The sequence below is a fragment of the Beta vulgaris genome, chromosome 5 (genome assembly GCF_026745355.1).
Source record: "Beta vulgaris subsp. vulgaris cultivar EL10 chromosome 5, EL10.2, whole genome shotgun sequence".
NCBI classification, from domain to species: Eukaryota; Viridiplantae; Streptophyta; class Magnoliopsida; order Caryophyllales; family Amaranthaceae; genus Beta; species Beta vulgaris.
In genome coordinates, this window is record NC_079206.1 from 60,988,738 (window position 1) to 61,006,380 (window position 17,643).

A 17,643-nucleotide genomic window follows, 5' to 3' on the forward strand; every position below is an offset into this window, starting at 1 on the left:
AGTGGGGTTGGTTTGCAATTGAGAACGAGGACATGTGGAGAACAAAAAGGGTAGGATGGAGGGGTGTTTGGCTTATAGTTACACGCCTAGTTCATGCAATCATTGAGAGAATAGGTAAGTCCATGATATTCCTTATTCTTGACATCAGCTATAAGTCGTATGGGAGTATTTTATGAAATTACATGACTTGTATATTATAACTTAATAAATATTGACTATTGAGACCCATTTTTTATTGTTTTCCATTCCAAAGAAATAACATTTTGTTTAGTCAATATAGGTCTTGCTCTACTAATACTATTTTCTATAAGTCGATGATGATTTATGGTGATTAAAAATGTTTGAATCTGTTGATCTTTCCATATATTTCTCAATTCTCATATGTATTATTATTGACTAAAGTGGTTATATGATATAATAATCTTTACTGACTTGCATGTTTAATTTTAGTTCATGTCATTAAATCATGTGAAATCTAATGTTACACTCAATTACAATGTTGATGTCATCTAAATTAGTTGGTAAAGTGTTGTAGGTGTGGTACTCAAAACTTGAAATCGAATCCCGTCAACGTTACTGGGCCAAGGACGGCAAGGGCCTTACAAATAAGAAATAGAAGAGATAAGCTAGGCAGGCAGACTAGGCTACTAGCACTTGATGAGTTCACGGCAATGAAAGAGCATTTTCTAGAGAAGGCTTACAAGAACAATCTTCATTAGGAGATTCATTTTCTATGATTTCCCTGATCAAACTATAAGTTACCAAGAAACCACGCACAACACTAAATAGGGAGCCGCTGAGTACACCAGTGCATAAAGATGTATGCTCGGCCTGAAATACATCATAGAGTTGAAAGTACCACTTAATTCCTCATCTATACCGAAATAATAAAAAAATCTCACTTACAGTTATGAAACTTGCATAATACAGTTGGCAATAGCCACAGAGTCAAGTGCACAAGCAAGATAACAAATTGTAGGATAGCACAAAAGGGATTGAAAACTAGGGAAAAAAGAGAAATTTATTCGTAAAGCCAAATTTATTTTTTTTCAAGGGACAATTTTATAGTCCTTGCCTCCTTGGGCTAAAAGTAAAGTTTTAGCATGGACATGGAGACACATCACATATATTAACTTGACCCCAACAATAATAAACGTCTGCATGTTTTTGTTTATAAATATGGAGAAAAGTTCAATTAGTAAAAAATCAAAAGATTATAAACAGCCAAAGGCAACTTCTCGACATGGAAAATAGATAAGAGAAAATCATGGATACTAAGAAAAATTCTTTAAATATGGGAAATATTTACAAAGGTTCCATCAGAACAAGATTAGCAGGGTGGTATGAACTTTTTGTAATCTATTGTATCAGAATATTAAAGTTTTCCTGTATGAGAAAGATCCATCAAAGAAAACATATACAAACCTTTTTTTCTTTCCTTTTTTTGGGTTATCCAGGCAATCTAACCCCCCATATCAACATCTAAACCTCCAAAAACCTAAAATTACACCCCGATTTTTACCATACCAACCCCAAAAACCAAAAAACTTGCACATTCCTACCATTCAAAGAATCCTGTATATCGGTTTGGAACCAAGCAACAACTTAACCAGAGCTCTCGAACGAGACTTGTGTTTCCAGATTGCACTCGGGTTTCCCGCTTGAAGCATTAGCCAAGCCTTGAAGGAGTCTCATCACATGTTTTGTGTCATTCAAATAGTACTTAGCCTTGCTCGGTTTTTGACCAACGGTGCAAGCGAAAACCTCAGGCACAATACCAGAAGATGGACAGGAAGCTTTGCTCACTATACTTTCAAACATGTCTTCATCGGAAAGATCATCACCTATGCACAACAGGAAATCTGGTGGTTTACCATCAGTTGTCAATTCCGAAAGTACTCTCTCTGCCACCAACCCTTTGCTAACTCCCTGCAAGTTTTAAGGAAAATCTGATGTTAGTTGCTGGCTTTCCAGGTATAAGTAATAATTTTGACGAAAACAGAAAAATAAGTTCCCGCATTCCCTCCACACAAAAATAAAAGTTCCCGCGTCAGTTCCAGTGACTTGCAACCTTGGAGAAGCCATCAAACAACAGTTTTCTCATGCAATACCAAACGTTTAAGAGTCCATCGACTATTTTCTGTTAGTTGCTGGCTTTCCAGGTATAAGTAATAATTTTGACGAAAACAGAAAAATAAGTTCCCGCATTCCCTCCACACAAAAATAAAAGTTCCCGCGTCAGTTCCAGTGACTTGCAACCTTGGAGAAGCCATCAAACAACAGTTTTCTCATGCAATACCAAACGTTTAAGAGTCCATCGACTATTTTCGACTGAGGCTGAATGGAGAACAGTTCACTGATGAACATGTGAGACGGAGGAGCTACTTGGTAAAGTCACTTTCCTCTCTTGTTCACTAGTGAGCATCTTCTCTATATAGCTTTTCTCTTTTATAGAAAAGCTGGGAATATCATAGTTCCTTTAGCTCAGTAGTAAATATATAGCCAAATTGTGCATAATTCTCTCTCAATTGGTTTATTATCGATCTACTTTAACTAACTTTTCTTATTCCATATTATCACCCGCTTTCCACACCAAATCACAGTAAAGTAATGCGTCATCATGTCACAATGCCAGTGATAAACTTTACAAGTTACAAGCCACTGATTAAGGAATACAGAGAGCAAGTATATAGTATCCACACAATTACCAATTTTTTGCTATCTTACACTTGTTAGTTCTTTAACCATTTTCCAGGCGTTCACAGTTCATTCACCCACTCATGTGTTATTTTTTTGTTACATTTCACGTGGTATACATCTCCAAATCTGTTTCAATGCAATATAGATTAAAATTCAAAACTATCTGAAGAAATCCATTTACTATGCATCCATGGTAAAGGCAGACTTTTCATCGATCTCTGTGTTTTTTCCGAAACTATTCTTTGTAAAAAGAATTAAATATTTGTAAAACTTACAGGAATATTATTTATGTACAAAATGATGGAAGAGAGATACGAAAGAGAAGCCAAGAGGGGAGGGGAAATATCTTGGCATGACAACTGAGGAACAAATATATATCATCCAAGTATTAGAGACTTAGAGTAGGATGATGCATACCTGAGGCTTAACTTCAACAATATTGTGTCCCCGCGTAACAATGACAGGCTCGTTAGAAAGGACATTTTCAAGATGATCCAACATTTCTTTTGCCTGACAAGAACCAAAATCAGGGTCAGCGTCTTGATGGTGCCATACTATAGCACTCTCCTTCTTTTCTATGTAGGAACCATCTGTCGCCTCTGTATAAAGCTGCATCACAGGCTCTGCCATTCGTTTCCAATCATTATCTACAGTTACTGAGCTAATTTCCCAATCATGGTTCTGGTTCCACCTACAAACCATTGCAGAAATAAAATTCTAGATTTAGGACTAACTTTCCAAACAAGAGGAGCTCATTAGCACAAGGATAATGTACAAGGGAAAAAAGGCATGGCACATTATGTAACTGATCAAGCCTATGTTACATGGACCAGAGCAATATCTTATTTTTTGCATATTCTGCCCTATATTAATGATATGTTTTCTTCACCTTAAAAAGAAAAACATTTCAGGATATATATGTTCAGACAAGTTCCATTAAGTTCTAACAAGTTCCAATGAGTTTTAGTACGTTCAGTTCAGACATGTTCAGATGAAGAGAATGAACCCTAAAATGTTCTAGTCCATACTCGACTAGAAGTTAGAATACTTAACAAGTACATAGAATGGGTACGAAAATTCCACAAGAAACAGAATCAAACAAATTACATCTGAGATGAAATACAGAGGGCAGTCACTATACCTCAAAAAGTATCCATGTTCAGCAGCTATTCCCAACTTTTTACAAGGGGATAACCATTCGCCTAAAGGATCACGTCCCCTGCCACTAACAATGAAAACAGTATTTTTTGGGTCATCACAAAGGTTGTTCAGAATAGATATCAGCTCAGGGCTTGGAGTTTTGACAATGGACATATCAGATACAACAGTTCCATCATAATCCAGAAATATTGCCCTCCTCTTTGTCTTCTTATATGAAGAAACTATATATTCAACAGAGAGCTTTCTGAAGGATGGAGAGAGAGCAAGAACCCTGAAACTCAGCCCAAAACCAATTCCCCAACAACGTTTGTTGTAGTGGTCCTTACACGCCCGCTCTAAATCCTGCACAAAACTGCGGGACCAATAGGCCACATCATGAGAGCTAACATACCGGTAATGCTTCTCATGCCTCAACCGCTTCTCTAGATCAGACATACTTATGGCCATCTTTAATGCATCAGCAACAGCCTCAATGTTCCAGGGATTAACCCTGATAGCACCACTAAGAGATGGCGAGCAACCAACAAATTCCGAGACAACAAGCGTACTAGAACGAGCTTCTCCCGAGGAAACTCCCATTGCTTCATCAATTTTTGGAGATCCTTGTCTACAGATGATGTATTTATATGGAGTTAGGTTTAATCCATCCCTCACTGCATTCACAATGCAGCATTCTGCCATTGCATAATAAGCAGTTTTCTCGAAAACAGACATCGGACGGTCGATCAAGATGACAGGTTCATATCCTGGAAAGCCATACTTCTTGTTGATCCTCTTCGTTATCATATATGTTTCAGACTTTGCTTCCTGAACATCCTTGCCTGTACTTCTTGCAGGGTTGACTATTTGGACCAGGACAATTTTTCCCTGCAACTCAGGATGTTGCTGCAAAAGATGCTCAACAGCCAGCAATTTGAGACTGATTCCTTTAAATATATCCATGTCATCAACACCTAAAATCAACTTTTTCTGATCAAATTGCTTTTGGATCTCTTTGACCTTAACAGATGCAGAAGGATGGTTCATTGCAACTTCAAGGCGACGGAGCTGCACTCCAACAGGTAATATCTTAACATATACTGTTCGGCCAAAATAATCAATCCCAAGATATCCCCGCTTGGATTCATAGTCCAAACCGAGCAGTCTGCTACAACATGAGAGAAAATGCCGAGCATAATCGAATGTGTGAAAGCCGACTAAATCTGAGTTAAGAAACGCTTTTAAGATTTCATCTCTAACCGGCAAAGTCCGATAAATTTCAGATGAAGGAAATGGGCTATGTAGAAAGAACCCTAGCTTAACTCTGTAGAACCGCCTTCTTAAAAATGTGGGTAGCAGTATGAGATGGTAGTCGTGGACCCACACAAAGTCATCCTCGGGGTTTAGTATCTCCACAACCTTGTCAGCAAACTTCTTATTTGCTGAAACATAGGCTTGCCATAGCCCGCGATCAAAGCGGGACCCGTGATCAGGGGACATAGGCAGCATGTAGTGGAAGAGAGGCCAAAGATATTGCTTGCAGAACCCATGATAGAACTTCTTCTGCAAATCTGTTGGGAGAAATGTAGGCACACAACAGAAATCCTCGAGCAAGGTTTGGGCAACTTCCTCTTGCTCCCTAGCATCAACATCCACTTTCAATGAGCCCACATAGAAAACTTCAGTTTCAGGAGAGAATCCATCCTTCAGATGCAAGTAAAGGGAATCTTCATCAAAACTAAAGCTCCATTTACCAGATTTAGGGTCCTTTACCGCGTTTATTGGGAGAAAATTCGCCACTACAATTTTTCTTTCACGATATCCTGATGAGGAAGAATCTGTACTTGTATCTTGACCTTCACAGGAGTCAGTACCAGGTATACCACCCGGGACAGTCATCACCTTAGGAAGGGTTCTGGGAGTCTGAGGTAAATCCAGAAACCCTCCAGATGAAGCTGCTAAGTCCAGAAAGCTTGTATATGATCTTGATGCCATGACTACAAAGTATAAATAAGATAATGTAAGTTAAAAGCAAACAACCAATCAGCAACAAAATAAGCCGAGGACAACGTTCTCACTTGACAGACGTTCTATCATAAGGCCTCTAAAATGGAGCACATTAATTGATGTCTATGGATGCAAAACAAGACATCTAAAAGGCAATAATTTCTGCGAATCATATTTGCAAAACTTTTAGAATGATACCTGAAATCTCAAAACCAATATACTGCCTAGCATCAATGAGAAACAAAATGTTGGAACTAACATTACAAATGAATAAAAAAAACTGGAGTAAAGTATACAGCACCCAAAAAATTATGATTTGAGATATAAGAATAATAAAAATCATGAACAAGTGATTGCATCAATAGATCATGGGGGCTCAAAAGAATTTCATACGGTGAAAACATGCCACAGTCTTCCTTTTTTACAGACAAAAAAAATCAATGGCGTCAGCTTCAGCATCACAAGCTCAATCTACGCAGTCCTAGAACCATATTCACGCATGATAGATGAATTTATCTTTTAAAAAGGCAACTGTAAGAGATATGATTTGACAATCAAGAAAATTCTCTATTCGAATTAAATCAATTTGAAGAACAATATTTGAAAACTCACCCAAAAATTACAAAAGGATAAGCTTTACAAGTCTATTTCATTCAAGCATCACAATCAGGAAAAAGCAGCAAACAAACAAGTGGAATATGACATATCTAAACAGAAATATCTGAAACTTAGAAAGTTCAGACTGGAGAAAAACAAACTCAAGCCTAATTCAGGAACGAATACCTCAAACAATCAGAAAGAAAATGACAATTGACCTTATGAGAACCTGAAAATGAAACCAGAGAATATCTTTCACATGAGACGACCCCGACTCATTTACCTCTCAATCTCCACAGAAACACAATATCGCATCAAATGATCAATTACATCAACTTCCTTTCATTGTTATCCTCACTTATTGTCGACTGTTTCACGCATAGCTATTGAAAACATTATCCTTATACGACTACAATGATGAAGGCATTCTAGATTTCATCCTTATCCTACTTCGTGGAGGAATCATACAAATGCATAATCAGTAAACTAGTTGTGCACATGAAATTTATATTCAATCTAGACACCTGTATGCTATGCACAACTTATAGCATTGATTTGGTCTTGCATCACCTCTGAACTTGTTCGCAAGTCCGCATTTCCTCCAAAGAACTAGACAAATACAAGTATATTTTATAGATAACACAAAACATGACAAACTACTTATTTGCTCCTATACAAACTTATTCAAAAAATACAAAAAACAAAAACTGTTTGTAATTTTCTTAAAAATTATAACCTATTGTCTTTTATGGCATCCATATATATACATATATACGTGCATTTAGTTTAACAAATCCAACAAAGGAAACCGTCCTTGATAACTGAAAGGGCAGCTTCACATATAAGAGTCATCTTGTTCAGATTGTTTACCTGTTCACACTGGATTCTATGATCTAAATTTTGGCTACCTAACCCAAATTCTTAATACATGAATTATCTGGATAAAGTAAGTTAGATTTAGCTACATCATGACACACAAAAAATAATACTACCTCCATTTTATATTATTTGCAACGATATCACATTTTCCCTATCTACTTTATGTCAAATCGTATCGTTGCGAATAATAAAGAACGGAGGTAGTATATTGAAAATTCAAACATGAAAGTATATGGGGGTATTGTTTACTATTCATTCTACCATAAAGAAAAAAGGGAAGAAAAAAAACATAAGAAGAGAATAAAGTAGACATTACTATCATAATGTGCATTTAGTATACATTATCCAGAAGTTGGATCTTAGTCAAGCTCTATCTTCTTCCTACCTAAAAAATCCAAAAAGTTAAAATCTTTAAACAAAAGAATATTAATCTTCTTTTTCTAGTTGCAATGAACTAAAATAGGAAGAACAACACTAGTTTATATTCCTAATTCTGTCCCTTTTTACCTTTCTTGCTACCACCCCACCCAAACTAAATAAAAGAGGGAAAAAACAACAGCTACCAAGAAATGGATATGAGAAAACAAACAAAAAAAAGAAACAAGAAAACAAAATGACAACAAACACCTCATTTACCAAAAAAAAAAAAATAACATTTCAAGCTTTCAACCCTTTTGTCATTGTAGATGTGAAGAGTTAACGTACTTTTTTTTTTTTTAAGAACATCAGACAAATTAACAAATGAAATTCATGGAAAAAAGATTGATGTACAAAATGAAGAAAAAAAGAAACAAAATTCCAGGATTCAAGAGCTTTGAATAACTGGGTTCTTTCAAAAAAGAAAAAATGAGTTACATACACAAAAAATACATGAAGAAAAACAGAAAAAATGAGAAAGAAAGACAGAAAAAAAAAGATCAAAATGGGGTACCTGAAACTGATCCGATAATGGAGCTTGAAACAGTTGATACAAATAAAACAAACGATTACCTTTCATCAATTTCTAAAGAATATAGAAATTAAGGAAATGAAGGTGCAAAAATAGAAAGATAAAATAGAATGAAAGTCTCCCAAAGAAGAAACTGGGTGATTATTAGAAGTGTTGTAAAGAGAGATTGAAGAAGATAGAGAGACAGAGAAAGAGAAAGTGAAGATCTTTGTCAAGTAATTATATTTATATAAACATAGAAGACCAAAGATCAAAAAATTTAATTGGGGTTTGGTTACTTTTTGATAAGAAGAACAAATATTCACTTAAAAAATAATCAAGTATATATATAGGAATATAATAAAAAGAGAAAAAGTTTAGGATAAAGATTGAAGAGAGAGAAATTAAAGAATGAGATAAGTGTGTGTATATATAATGAAAGTGTGTTAGGTTGAGAATGGTGTTGTGTCTTGACGGGATTATTTTTTATTTGCTTTTATTTTTTATAATATTTTTTGCAAATTTTTGGGAAAGATTGTTTGATCCATATTATATATTTAAGGTTATTTTTTATTTTTAATTAAGAAAGATAATTGGTTCGACGACCAACCCCTGCTAGTCTACTAGTCTGCAGGGGTCACCAACTCAAAAGCGGGGTAGAAGGCTAAATAGCTCATAAAACAACAGGCATAAAGGCTTATTGTGGAAGTGGATAGTTTAGATGGTGCACACGCTAGTACATAGAGCATGGTCGATTGGTCGACACATGTACATGGATGACAAGCCAAATCATCATATATAATATTAAAGCAAGAAAAATTCAACCTACGTGGCAGCCCCATATTCTTTCTCGCCTCTCATTGCTCCTTTGATTTTTCGACCCCTCTCATTCACTTGTGCCACATGTCATTTATTGAAGTAATATTTTGCAAATCCTCTTTGATTGAGGCAATGGGCGTGTATGGGAACAAATCAATTCCTTCCAAATTCTCATATTTGCTACAATTATATTATTATGATTGATTCTTCAACATGTTTGGTGATTCTTTCCAAATCTCGCGTTCTTCTTCAACACATCTGATTCTTCAACATAATCATAATATAGTAGCAAAAACATTTATTTTGTATAATAGCTGCCAAAATCTTCATCTTTGCGAAAAATTCATTTTTTTTTTTCTTAAAGTATTGCAATATATTTGTAAAACATAGAATTTTTTTTTACTTAGATAAATATTTTAGATTTATGACTACAACTTATGACAATATCTAATTGAATTTTATGTTACTCTATATTTGCATTTTACCTTTTCAAATATAAATCTTGAAGGTATTTTGATTCGTTATAAAATAAATTATTACATTCAATGTGAAAGCTTTTGTTTGGTATCGAAATAATCATCTCTCTATTATAATAGGGAAGGGGGGCTATGGTGTCCCTCCAGGAAATTATTTTACTACTACCTCTCATGAATATAATAAATTAACTACTTTGCCAAAAAGAAAGAAATCAAACTCAAATATACCATAAAAAAGTTAAAAAAATATTGAACACAATTATATATCTATTATATAAAGGAAGGGGGGAGCTATGGTGTTCCCCAAGGACATTATTTTACTACCCTCATGAATAAATTAACTACTTTGCCTAAAAAAGAAAAAAAATCAAACTCAAATATAGCATTAGAAAAGTTAACAAAAATGTTGAAAACAATTATATAATAACTAAGCCACCATAAATGATTACAATTGTCTACAAGTATTAATGCATTCATACTAACAAATCAAATTTTGATTCCTATACAAAAAAAAAATGACTTTCTGTCTCGAAAAAATACCAAGCAAGCATCGCGTATTTCCTTCGATTTTACTAGATTACATTTTATCCAAAGTAAGTAGCGTATTTCCTCTTTGATTTTACTAGATTACATTTTAAAATATACGAGTGATTTATGTCAATATTTTAAAGTCTTTAATATTTTATTTACCATTTATAAATCTACATAACATGATTTAAAGAAAAGTATCATAAAATATACATTTCATTATCTTATATTTTATCAATTTTTGATGCAATCCTGAAATATATGTATGTATTAGGTAACGATGAAATATAAACAGTCTTATTAAACAAAAAATATTTCTTGCATTATCCACGGGGTCCAAAAACTACATTATTATGATGGTTGGTCCATAACTAAGGTGGAAAATGTATTTTCACTTTAATTTTATATATTAAATTATATTAGTACATAGGATAAATTATTTTGTCGCTCTTTTTTATGTCTTAAATATTTTATTTAATACTCCATCCGTTTCCTAAAGATCTTCCCTCTTTCCGTTTAAGGGTGTTTCCAAAAGATCTTCCCTCTTTTGCTTTATTCCTTATTTGGCAAAACAAATTTCCCTATTTACCCTCTCATGTCACTATCATATGGTCCACCATTACATTATTAATTCAATTTTACTCCCTTTCTCTCTCCTACTTTAACCCTTTTTATTTGTTTATTTATCTTAACCCCTTTCTCTCTCCTACTTTACTCACACCATGCCCCATACAACTTGATTTTCCTTGGTATCTGTAGGAACAGTAAGTGGGAAGATCTTTAGGAAACGGAGGGAGTATTTATAAGTATTTACACCATGATATTCAAGATTGTATTATCACATGTTAAATTTATGAAACAAAAATTTTCATAATATAACTTACAATTCAGATAGTTTACCAGTTAGCTATATATACAAATACATGCAAAAGTCCCATTCTAATAATTTTAAAGATGATTTGCACCCATTACAGGAAGAAAAAAATGAGAATAGCCACGAATTTACATATTTTATTTTATCCATTAAAATATCAACTTGAAAAGTTAAATTTTCGTAAAACCTCACTTTTTTCAAAAAGAAAAAATAACTGCCTTTTTCATTGCTTTTTTTCTTCATAAAAAAAGGCATAAGTTCCAGATAAAGGGAAAAGCTTGCAATGAGCAAACTAATTAAGAACTAAACGATGTATAACTATGGATGCGTAAATCCTAAATAATTTCAAATACAAAGCTAATTAAAATTTGAATATTACAGGTAAATCAATTTATGAATATGTATTAGCATATTTGATTAAACAATATAGAAGAAGCAATGAACAAATTCTAAAACAATATAGTAAAACAATATAATGAAATTTATGATTGAAGAGATAAGTGATAACTTGGGCGACGACACAAGATAGAGGGCAACATGAATAAAACCGTAAATCCTTGAAAACATAAATTAATAATTGATAACGGCAAGAAATCGTCTCAACTTGAACTCAATTCTTTATGTCCCTCTTCTCTAAAATCACCTTCAGTTCCATAGAATTCATCAGCTCGAATATCAAAATAAATTAAAGAAAATTAAAACGACATGCAAAGTTGGGGGATTGCACTTCAAAGTTTAACAAAATCTAATAAAAGATAGAGAACGTTTTTGCTTTGCCTGAACTGTCCAAAATTGATGTCTTCCTATTTAGATTTAAGGAAAAAGGATTGGGATCAAGAATTTTGTTGGATGCTTTTTTTAATGGATAAGGAAATTCAGTAGAATAGAGGATGGTGATAGCCGTAAACATAGCATTGAAAGATATATGGTCAATATTACCTATTTATGTGTTTGGATATGGTATATGATTTAGGAAATAACAAGTGGGACCAGTTTAACGAGAAAATACGTCTAGGAGTAAGACAAATTATCTATAAGAAAAAACTTTACTAAAAGTTAAAAAAGATTAGCAAAATTATTTGTTAAGTTAACTGCACCATAGGATTAAAATTATTAATGAATATGTCATTTATTATAAAATAAATGAAACATGGGGCCGGGGGCGAGGATTAAGGAGAGGATAGAGATAGAGAGAAATAAAAAGAGGAACTCATGTGATGAAGATAGAGATAAAGATTGAGATAGAGAGAAGTGCTCCCTCCAGGTTTTATTAGTTTACCCACTACTTTCGGCATAGAGTTTTAAAAGAAATAGATATGTGGGTCATGAAGGAAAGATAAATTATTAATTTATTGGCATATCGTATTGTGTTGTGGGCCAACAAAAGTTGAGTGCGAAAGTAAAGATAATAATAAACAAGTAGTGAGACCATTCCAAAAAACAGAAAAAAACTGTATAAGCTAATAAGGGACAACTCAAAAAGGAAAGTGGGCAAACTAATAAAACCAGAGGGAGTAATTTTCAATTAAAGTAACGTGTCATTTATTATGAAACATCCTAAAACAGCAAGTGTTTTGTGTATTTTAGAATGAAAAAATATATTTATTAATTAAATTACGGTTGAAGTTCTTAAAAATTTCTAATACATAATTATAAAAATATCTTTTAATCCTCAAATAAGTTTCATGGGAGTGTAAATATTTGGGTATTCGTGCACATATAGTTGAGCTAACATTCGTAATTGTAAGGAGTAATTCGTTGCAAACTTTACTTAGATGGGTAACACGTACTTTTAAATTATTTACCCAATGTGATGATTTTATTATGTAACATAGTTAATATAGTTAATTGTTTAGTTTACAATTAAATTTGTTTACTATTTTATTAATTGTTTGTGAATTTGTACATCATATTAATATATCACATTTGAATGCAACCACTTTTAAAAAATAGGCAATCATTACCATTAAAATATAAGTATATTTACTTAATAAAAACTTTCCGTGCATTTTGCACGGGTCCAAAAACTAGTATACATAGATAACAAGTCAAATGAACACATATACATGATAACAAGCCAAATAAACACATGTACATTTCTGTTTTTGTATAGAGTTTGTCTTATAAGAGACCGTCTACTTTTAAATTAAATTAGGCAATGGTAAGCCAAATATTAAAAAGAAAATTAGCCTAATAATGACTAGGTTAATTTCCTTCAGTGACTAGTTTAATTCATTTAGTGACTAGATCTATTTTCATATTAAAATTAGACCGTTTCTTCTAATAATTTTTTGTTTGGTACATATTCATTAGTATTAGTCTTTGTGAACACAATCTTGTGCTTCATGTTTATCGTGCGTATGGTCCTCTTCATACGGATGTATTTATGTACTTGGGCTACAAATGAATTCCACAATAATAGATGGGGATTTGAATTCTATGCAATACCCTGAAACTTAGGGTGGTACTACACTGAACTACCACCTCAACCCATATATATTATGATGACTATGTATTAGCTTATTCCTCATTCTTTTTGCTAATACTATTGAACATATGGTACACTCGAGTGTGTAATACAAACTGCATATTTGATTAGAAAACTATTAGTTAAATAATTCTTCCTCCACTCCTTTTTAAGCATTACATTTACTATGAATCACTACAAACTCATTTTTTAAATACTTTATCCCCTCATGTATGTCTTTATTTATAATTTATTTATTTACTTAATTTGGGTCAAAAGTCACAAATTTGACGTAAAAGCTCGTTAATATGCAGAAAATAATTACCAAATAAAGTCTATTTAGATTAATTATATGACTACTTTTAAATTATCAATTTTATAATTTGTATATTAATGTGCAATAATACAAGTACTATATCAATGGTCAAAAGTGTGTTTCAAAAGACCGTGAATTGTAAGTGAAGTAATAAATCGAGGATAAAAGGAGTATCTATTTTGTTTGCATGGTATTGGAGGTCATTCGTTTTTTTATTGACAATACACCTATACGGATGGGTACCACCCATATGAGATAGTAATTCACTAAATTAAAGTTTATTTCATCATGTATGTAGATTATTCAGGGGATAGACTAAGTTTTTTTTTGTCCTGTATACGCTATTCAAGCCAAATATAGTTAATTAATAAAACAAAGGAATTAAAATTGGTAAAGTTTTTTTTTAAAAAAAATAGATCATAAGTTAGACTACAAAAAGTTATATAAGAGAATCTAAATAAATCAAAAGGTAGTATAAAAATAAAAATTAAGCAAAATACAAAGTATAATGGTCTGAATAGGTCAGATAGTCGACAACACACCGAATTAATAGATTTTACAATTGAGCAAAAGAAAATGTAAAAATATTATAAAAGGAGAATAGTTATGGAGAGAAAGAAGGTTGCGTTCGGAAATCCAATATTAAATTAAATGAAGGCTAGAATGGGATATGGATGAGGGAGAGATGAAAGTCAAAAAGGATAAATCAAAGATGTCTCAAAAAAAAAAAAAAAAAAGTTGGGGTTGAATCATCTTGTTGTATGGAAAGAATAATACTATAGGATTGGATAGAACTATAGAAGAGGAAGAGCGTATGTGGTCTGGTATGGGCCCCACTCCAGTTAGATTGTGTCCCTTACGTTATTATGTGTAGTTAATAGTAGAGCTAGTACTCCCTAGTGCCCACCATTACTCGTTTTTTCCAGTGTAGAATGTTAGTATCTTCCTCATTTCTCCTCCTTTTTGTTATGTTATTACCAAGATGTCCTATCTTAATTTTTGAGAATCTGCTATGAGTTTATGACTAGGGGTGAAAGTTGTTCGGCTAAAAATCAAAATTCAATCCAATCAAATTCGAATTAGGAATATATAGAACGAATTTGAATTGTATTCGGATTGGATTTGGATTGAGTTTTTCTTTTTTTGAAAAACTGAATTTTCGGATCGAATTGGATTGAGGGTATTTGCATTCGAAAATTCAGAATAACTGAATACTAATATGTCTTGTATTATGTAAATTTCGGATTGGGTTTAGGTGCTTAACATATTTTTTTTAAAAAAAAACCAGTGCTTAAGTGCTGCTGTTGTATTATTTGTTGGTGAACTAAACCTGTTGTGTGTTTTTGGACTAAACCTCACGTATTCAACAACGTTAGGTTGTAATGAAATATGGCCTATGGGTTGTTATTAATATATTAATGGACTACGAGGTTTGTAATGAATTATCAATTTGTAAATTATAAATCAATTGGGTTGTTAATGTCGGCTTGTCGCGTCTAATCTATTTCATTAAAAAATAGAGCTTTTAAAAAACGGATTTTCGGATCTGATGCAATCTAGGATTTGAATATTCTGATTGGGTCGGATCGGATCGGATTCGAACTCTAATTGGTTTGGATTCAGATTGGAAAATTGAAATCCAGATTTTGTTTGGATCAGATTGGATTAGGCCCAAGTTCAAACTGTACACCGAACTCTCACCCCTATCGATGACTATGAAGTAGTGATAACAACTAGAGGTGTGCAAAAAAAATATATGATATGAACGATTCCATAAGTTTATCCATCGTTTCGATCCAAAAATTTGGATATCCAGTACGATTTTAAAGTTTCAGATCAGATTTAAAATTTCATATATTCAGATCGGGTTTTATAGATTTCAAAAAATTAGAAAGTTCGTTATTTATTTTTTTAATTATTCTACCGAAATGAGCTTTAGTTAAATAAATTATCGAGTCGAATTCAAATTTTTGGATCAGATAAAATAGGAGAAAGACTAATTAAGTGTCAACTTGATTTAGATTTTTTTTTTTAAAAAATGGTTTTTAGATCAGATACCAGATCGACCGATCTAAAATATTCAGATATCCAAATTTTCCGGATTTGGATCGTTTTCAAATCTGATTCTCGGATGCTCGGATTACAGATCGGATCTAGTATCCGAAAATGCACACCCCTAATAACAACTAGTGTGTAGCTTGGACGATGCCCCAACTTTTTACTTTGAAAAATATTATTATGTTCCAAGTTCTATATATATATGGGGAGTAAAGAGCATATCTAATAGTTGGTTGATATGGTAAGACTTTCACTTTACAACTTATTAATCGCATGTTTGAATTTTACTATACAAAATTTTGTAATACATATGCTATGGCATGTTTCTAGTAAATCAGGGTTATACGTGGCAACATATACTTTCTTAGAAATGCCTTTTAATATACAACCTCCGCTCCGATTTAATTGCGCAAGTTTTTTAGAGAAGCATTTTTGTGGGCCATGGGACTTTACCCATGTGATCATGTGAATTGGAAGAAAGATAGTAGGAAAAGTAAGGGTATAAAAGTCATTTTATACAAAAATATTACAAAAATAGATAGTGTGGGGGTAATTACACCCAAAAAAAATATATATGGTGAAATTTGAGTCATCGTAGGTTATTTGGTTCAATATCAGTTTATATTGTTAGATTAGGTCATCTTCGAATATATTGTCATTCGTAATTAAAAAGGGGTCATTGAAATAACCAATAATAAATTAACTTTAGTTTACATGAGTAATTTTTATGGATTTGTTACTACTTACTATTAATGTCAAGATAAAATTATAAACTTTGAAAAATATGTTTAAGTTTGAGTTGAATAATTTAAATCACGTAATTATACACACGTCAACTTATTTTTATATCTAATTAATGTCCTAGAGTTGTTTTCAAAATGGTATTTATTTGGGTTCCAACTTGATACTCCATATTACTAACTTGTTTGAAAACCTTAGCGACGTTAAACACGCCAAGCAGCCTATGGTCGTTATTATGATTTCCACCATTGATCATTCTTTAATTTTGTGTATCAATACAAAATAGTAGTATGTTAAATTGTTAATGTAATGCACCAATCATGCACGCACTCAAGATCCTCCAACAAAAGTTGCATGAGGAAAGCTTGATACGTATATATCCACGCTACCCACAGTATTCTTTCTTCCCATTCCCCGCATCTTTTTATTTTTATTTTTCGGTTAAAGGGAGTAATGTATTAAACTATTTAGTAGCATAATAAAGAGTTATTAAAAAATATTAGAGGTAGTCAAAGGATCATCAGTCCCCTCAACACAATATTGTTGCAAAGTGCGAAAGTTCAAAAGTTAAATCTTCTACGTTAATATGTAGTTCCTTTTAAGGGAATTTACAAAATTGGAGAACATCATCATCATTGATTCTCTGGCGAGCTAGCTTAGCTAGTATATCTACTTTCCTTGTTTGCTCCGGCTCATCTTTAAGCACCTTCACCCACGTCTCCTGTAGCAGCGCCCTATCATAATCAATTAGTTAACATGTTGGTTAACCGTATGCTGAAACACGGAAAAAAATCATTGGCTTATCAAATTCTCTATCGAGCCGTGACAAAGATTCAACAAAAGTCATAAACAAATCCATTATCTGTTATACGTCAAACAATAATACGTGGAGTAACTCTCGATATCGCACTAAAAGCAAGACGTGTGTAGGCGGATCGACTCATCAAGTTCCCACATATTTTTGTCATATTAGAGTATCTATCTTTGATTTTTTTTCCTCCCCGTTCATATTTGCTAGTGCTACCAGTGTGTCTGAGGAAAGAATACAGTCATCCTAACCACGTTTGCTGATCCAGTACAAAGCCTTCTTTATGGCTAGGAGTTTTGCTATAT

The 17,643-nt window shown here is 32.9% G+C and overlaps 1 protein-coding gene across 1 annotated transcript; it reads right to left on the minus strand.

The window, feature by feature from the left end:
- Positions 1-1,270: 1,270 nt before the first annotated feature.
- On the minus strand, positions 1,271-8,637 carry LOC104894247 (probable alpha,alpha-trehalose-phosphate synthase [UDP-forming] 9). Its single transcript, XM_010680434.3, has 4 exons — positions 8,255-8,637; positions 3,842-5,837; positions 3,118-3,391; positions 1,271-1,929 (listed from the first exon to the last, which is right to left on the minus strand). The coding sequence occupies exons 2-4, from the start codon at positions 5,833-5,835 to the stop codon at positions 1,606-1,608; spliced, it is 2,592 nt and encodes an 863-aa protein (XP_010678736.2). The 5' UTR covers positions 5,836-5,837; positions 8,255-8,637; the 3' UTR covers positions 1,271-1,605.
- Positions 8,638-17,643: the final 9,006 nt, after the last annotated feature.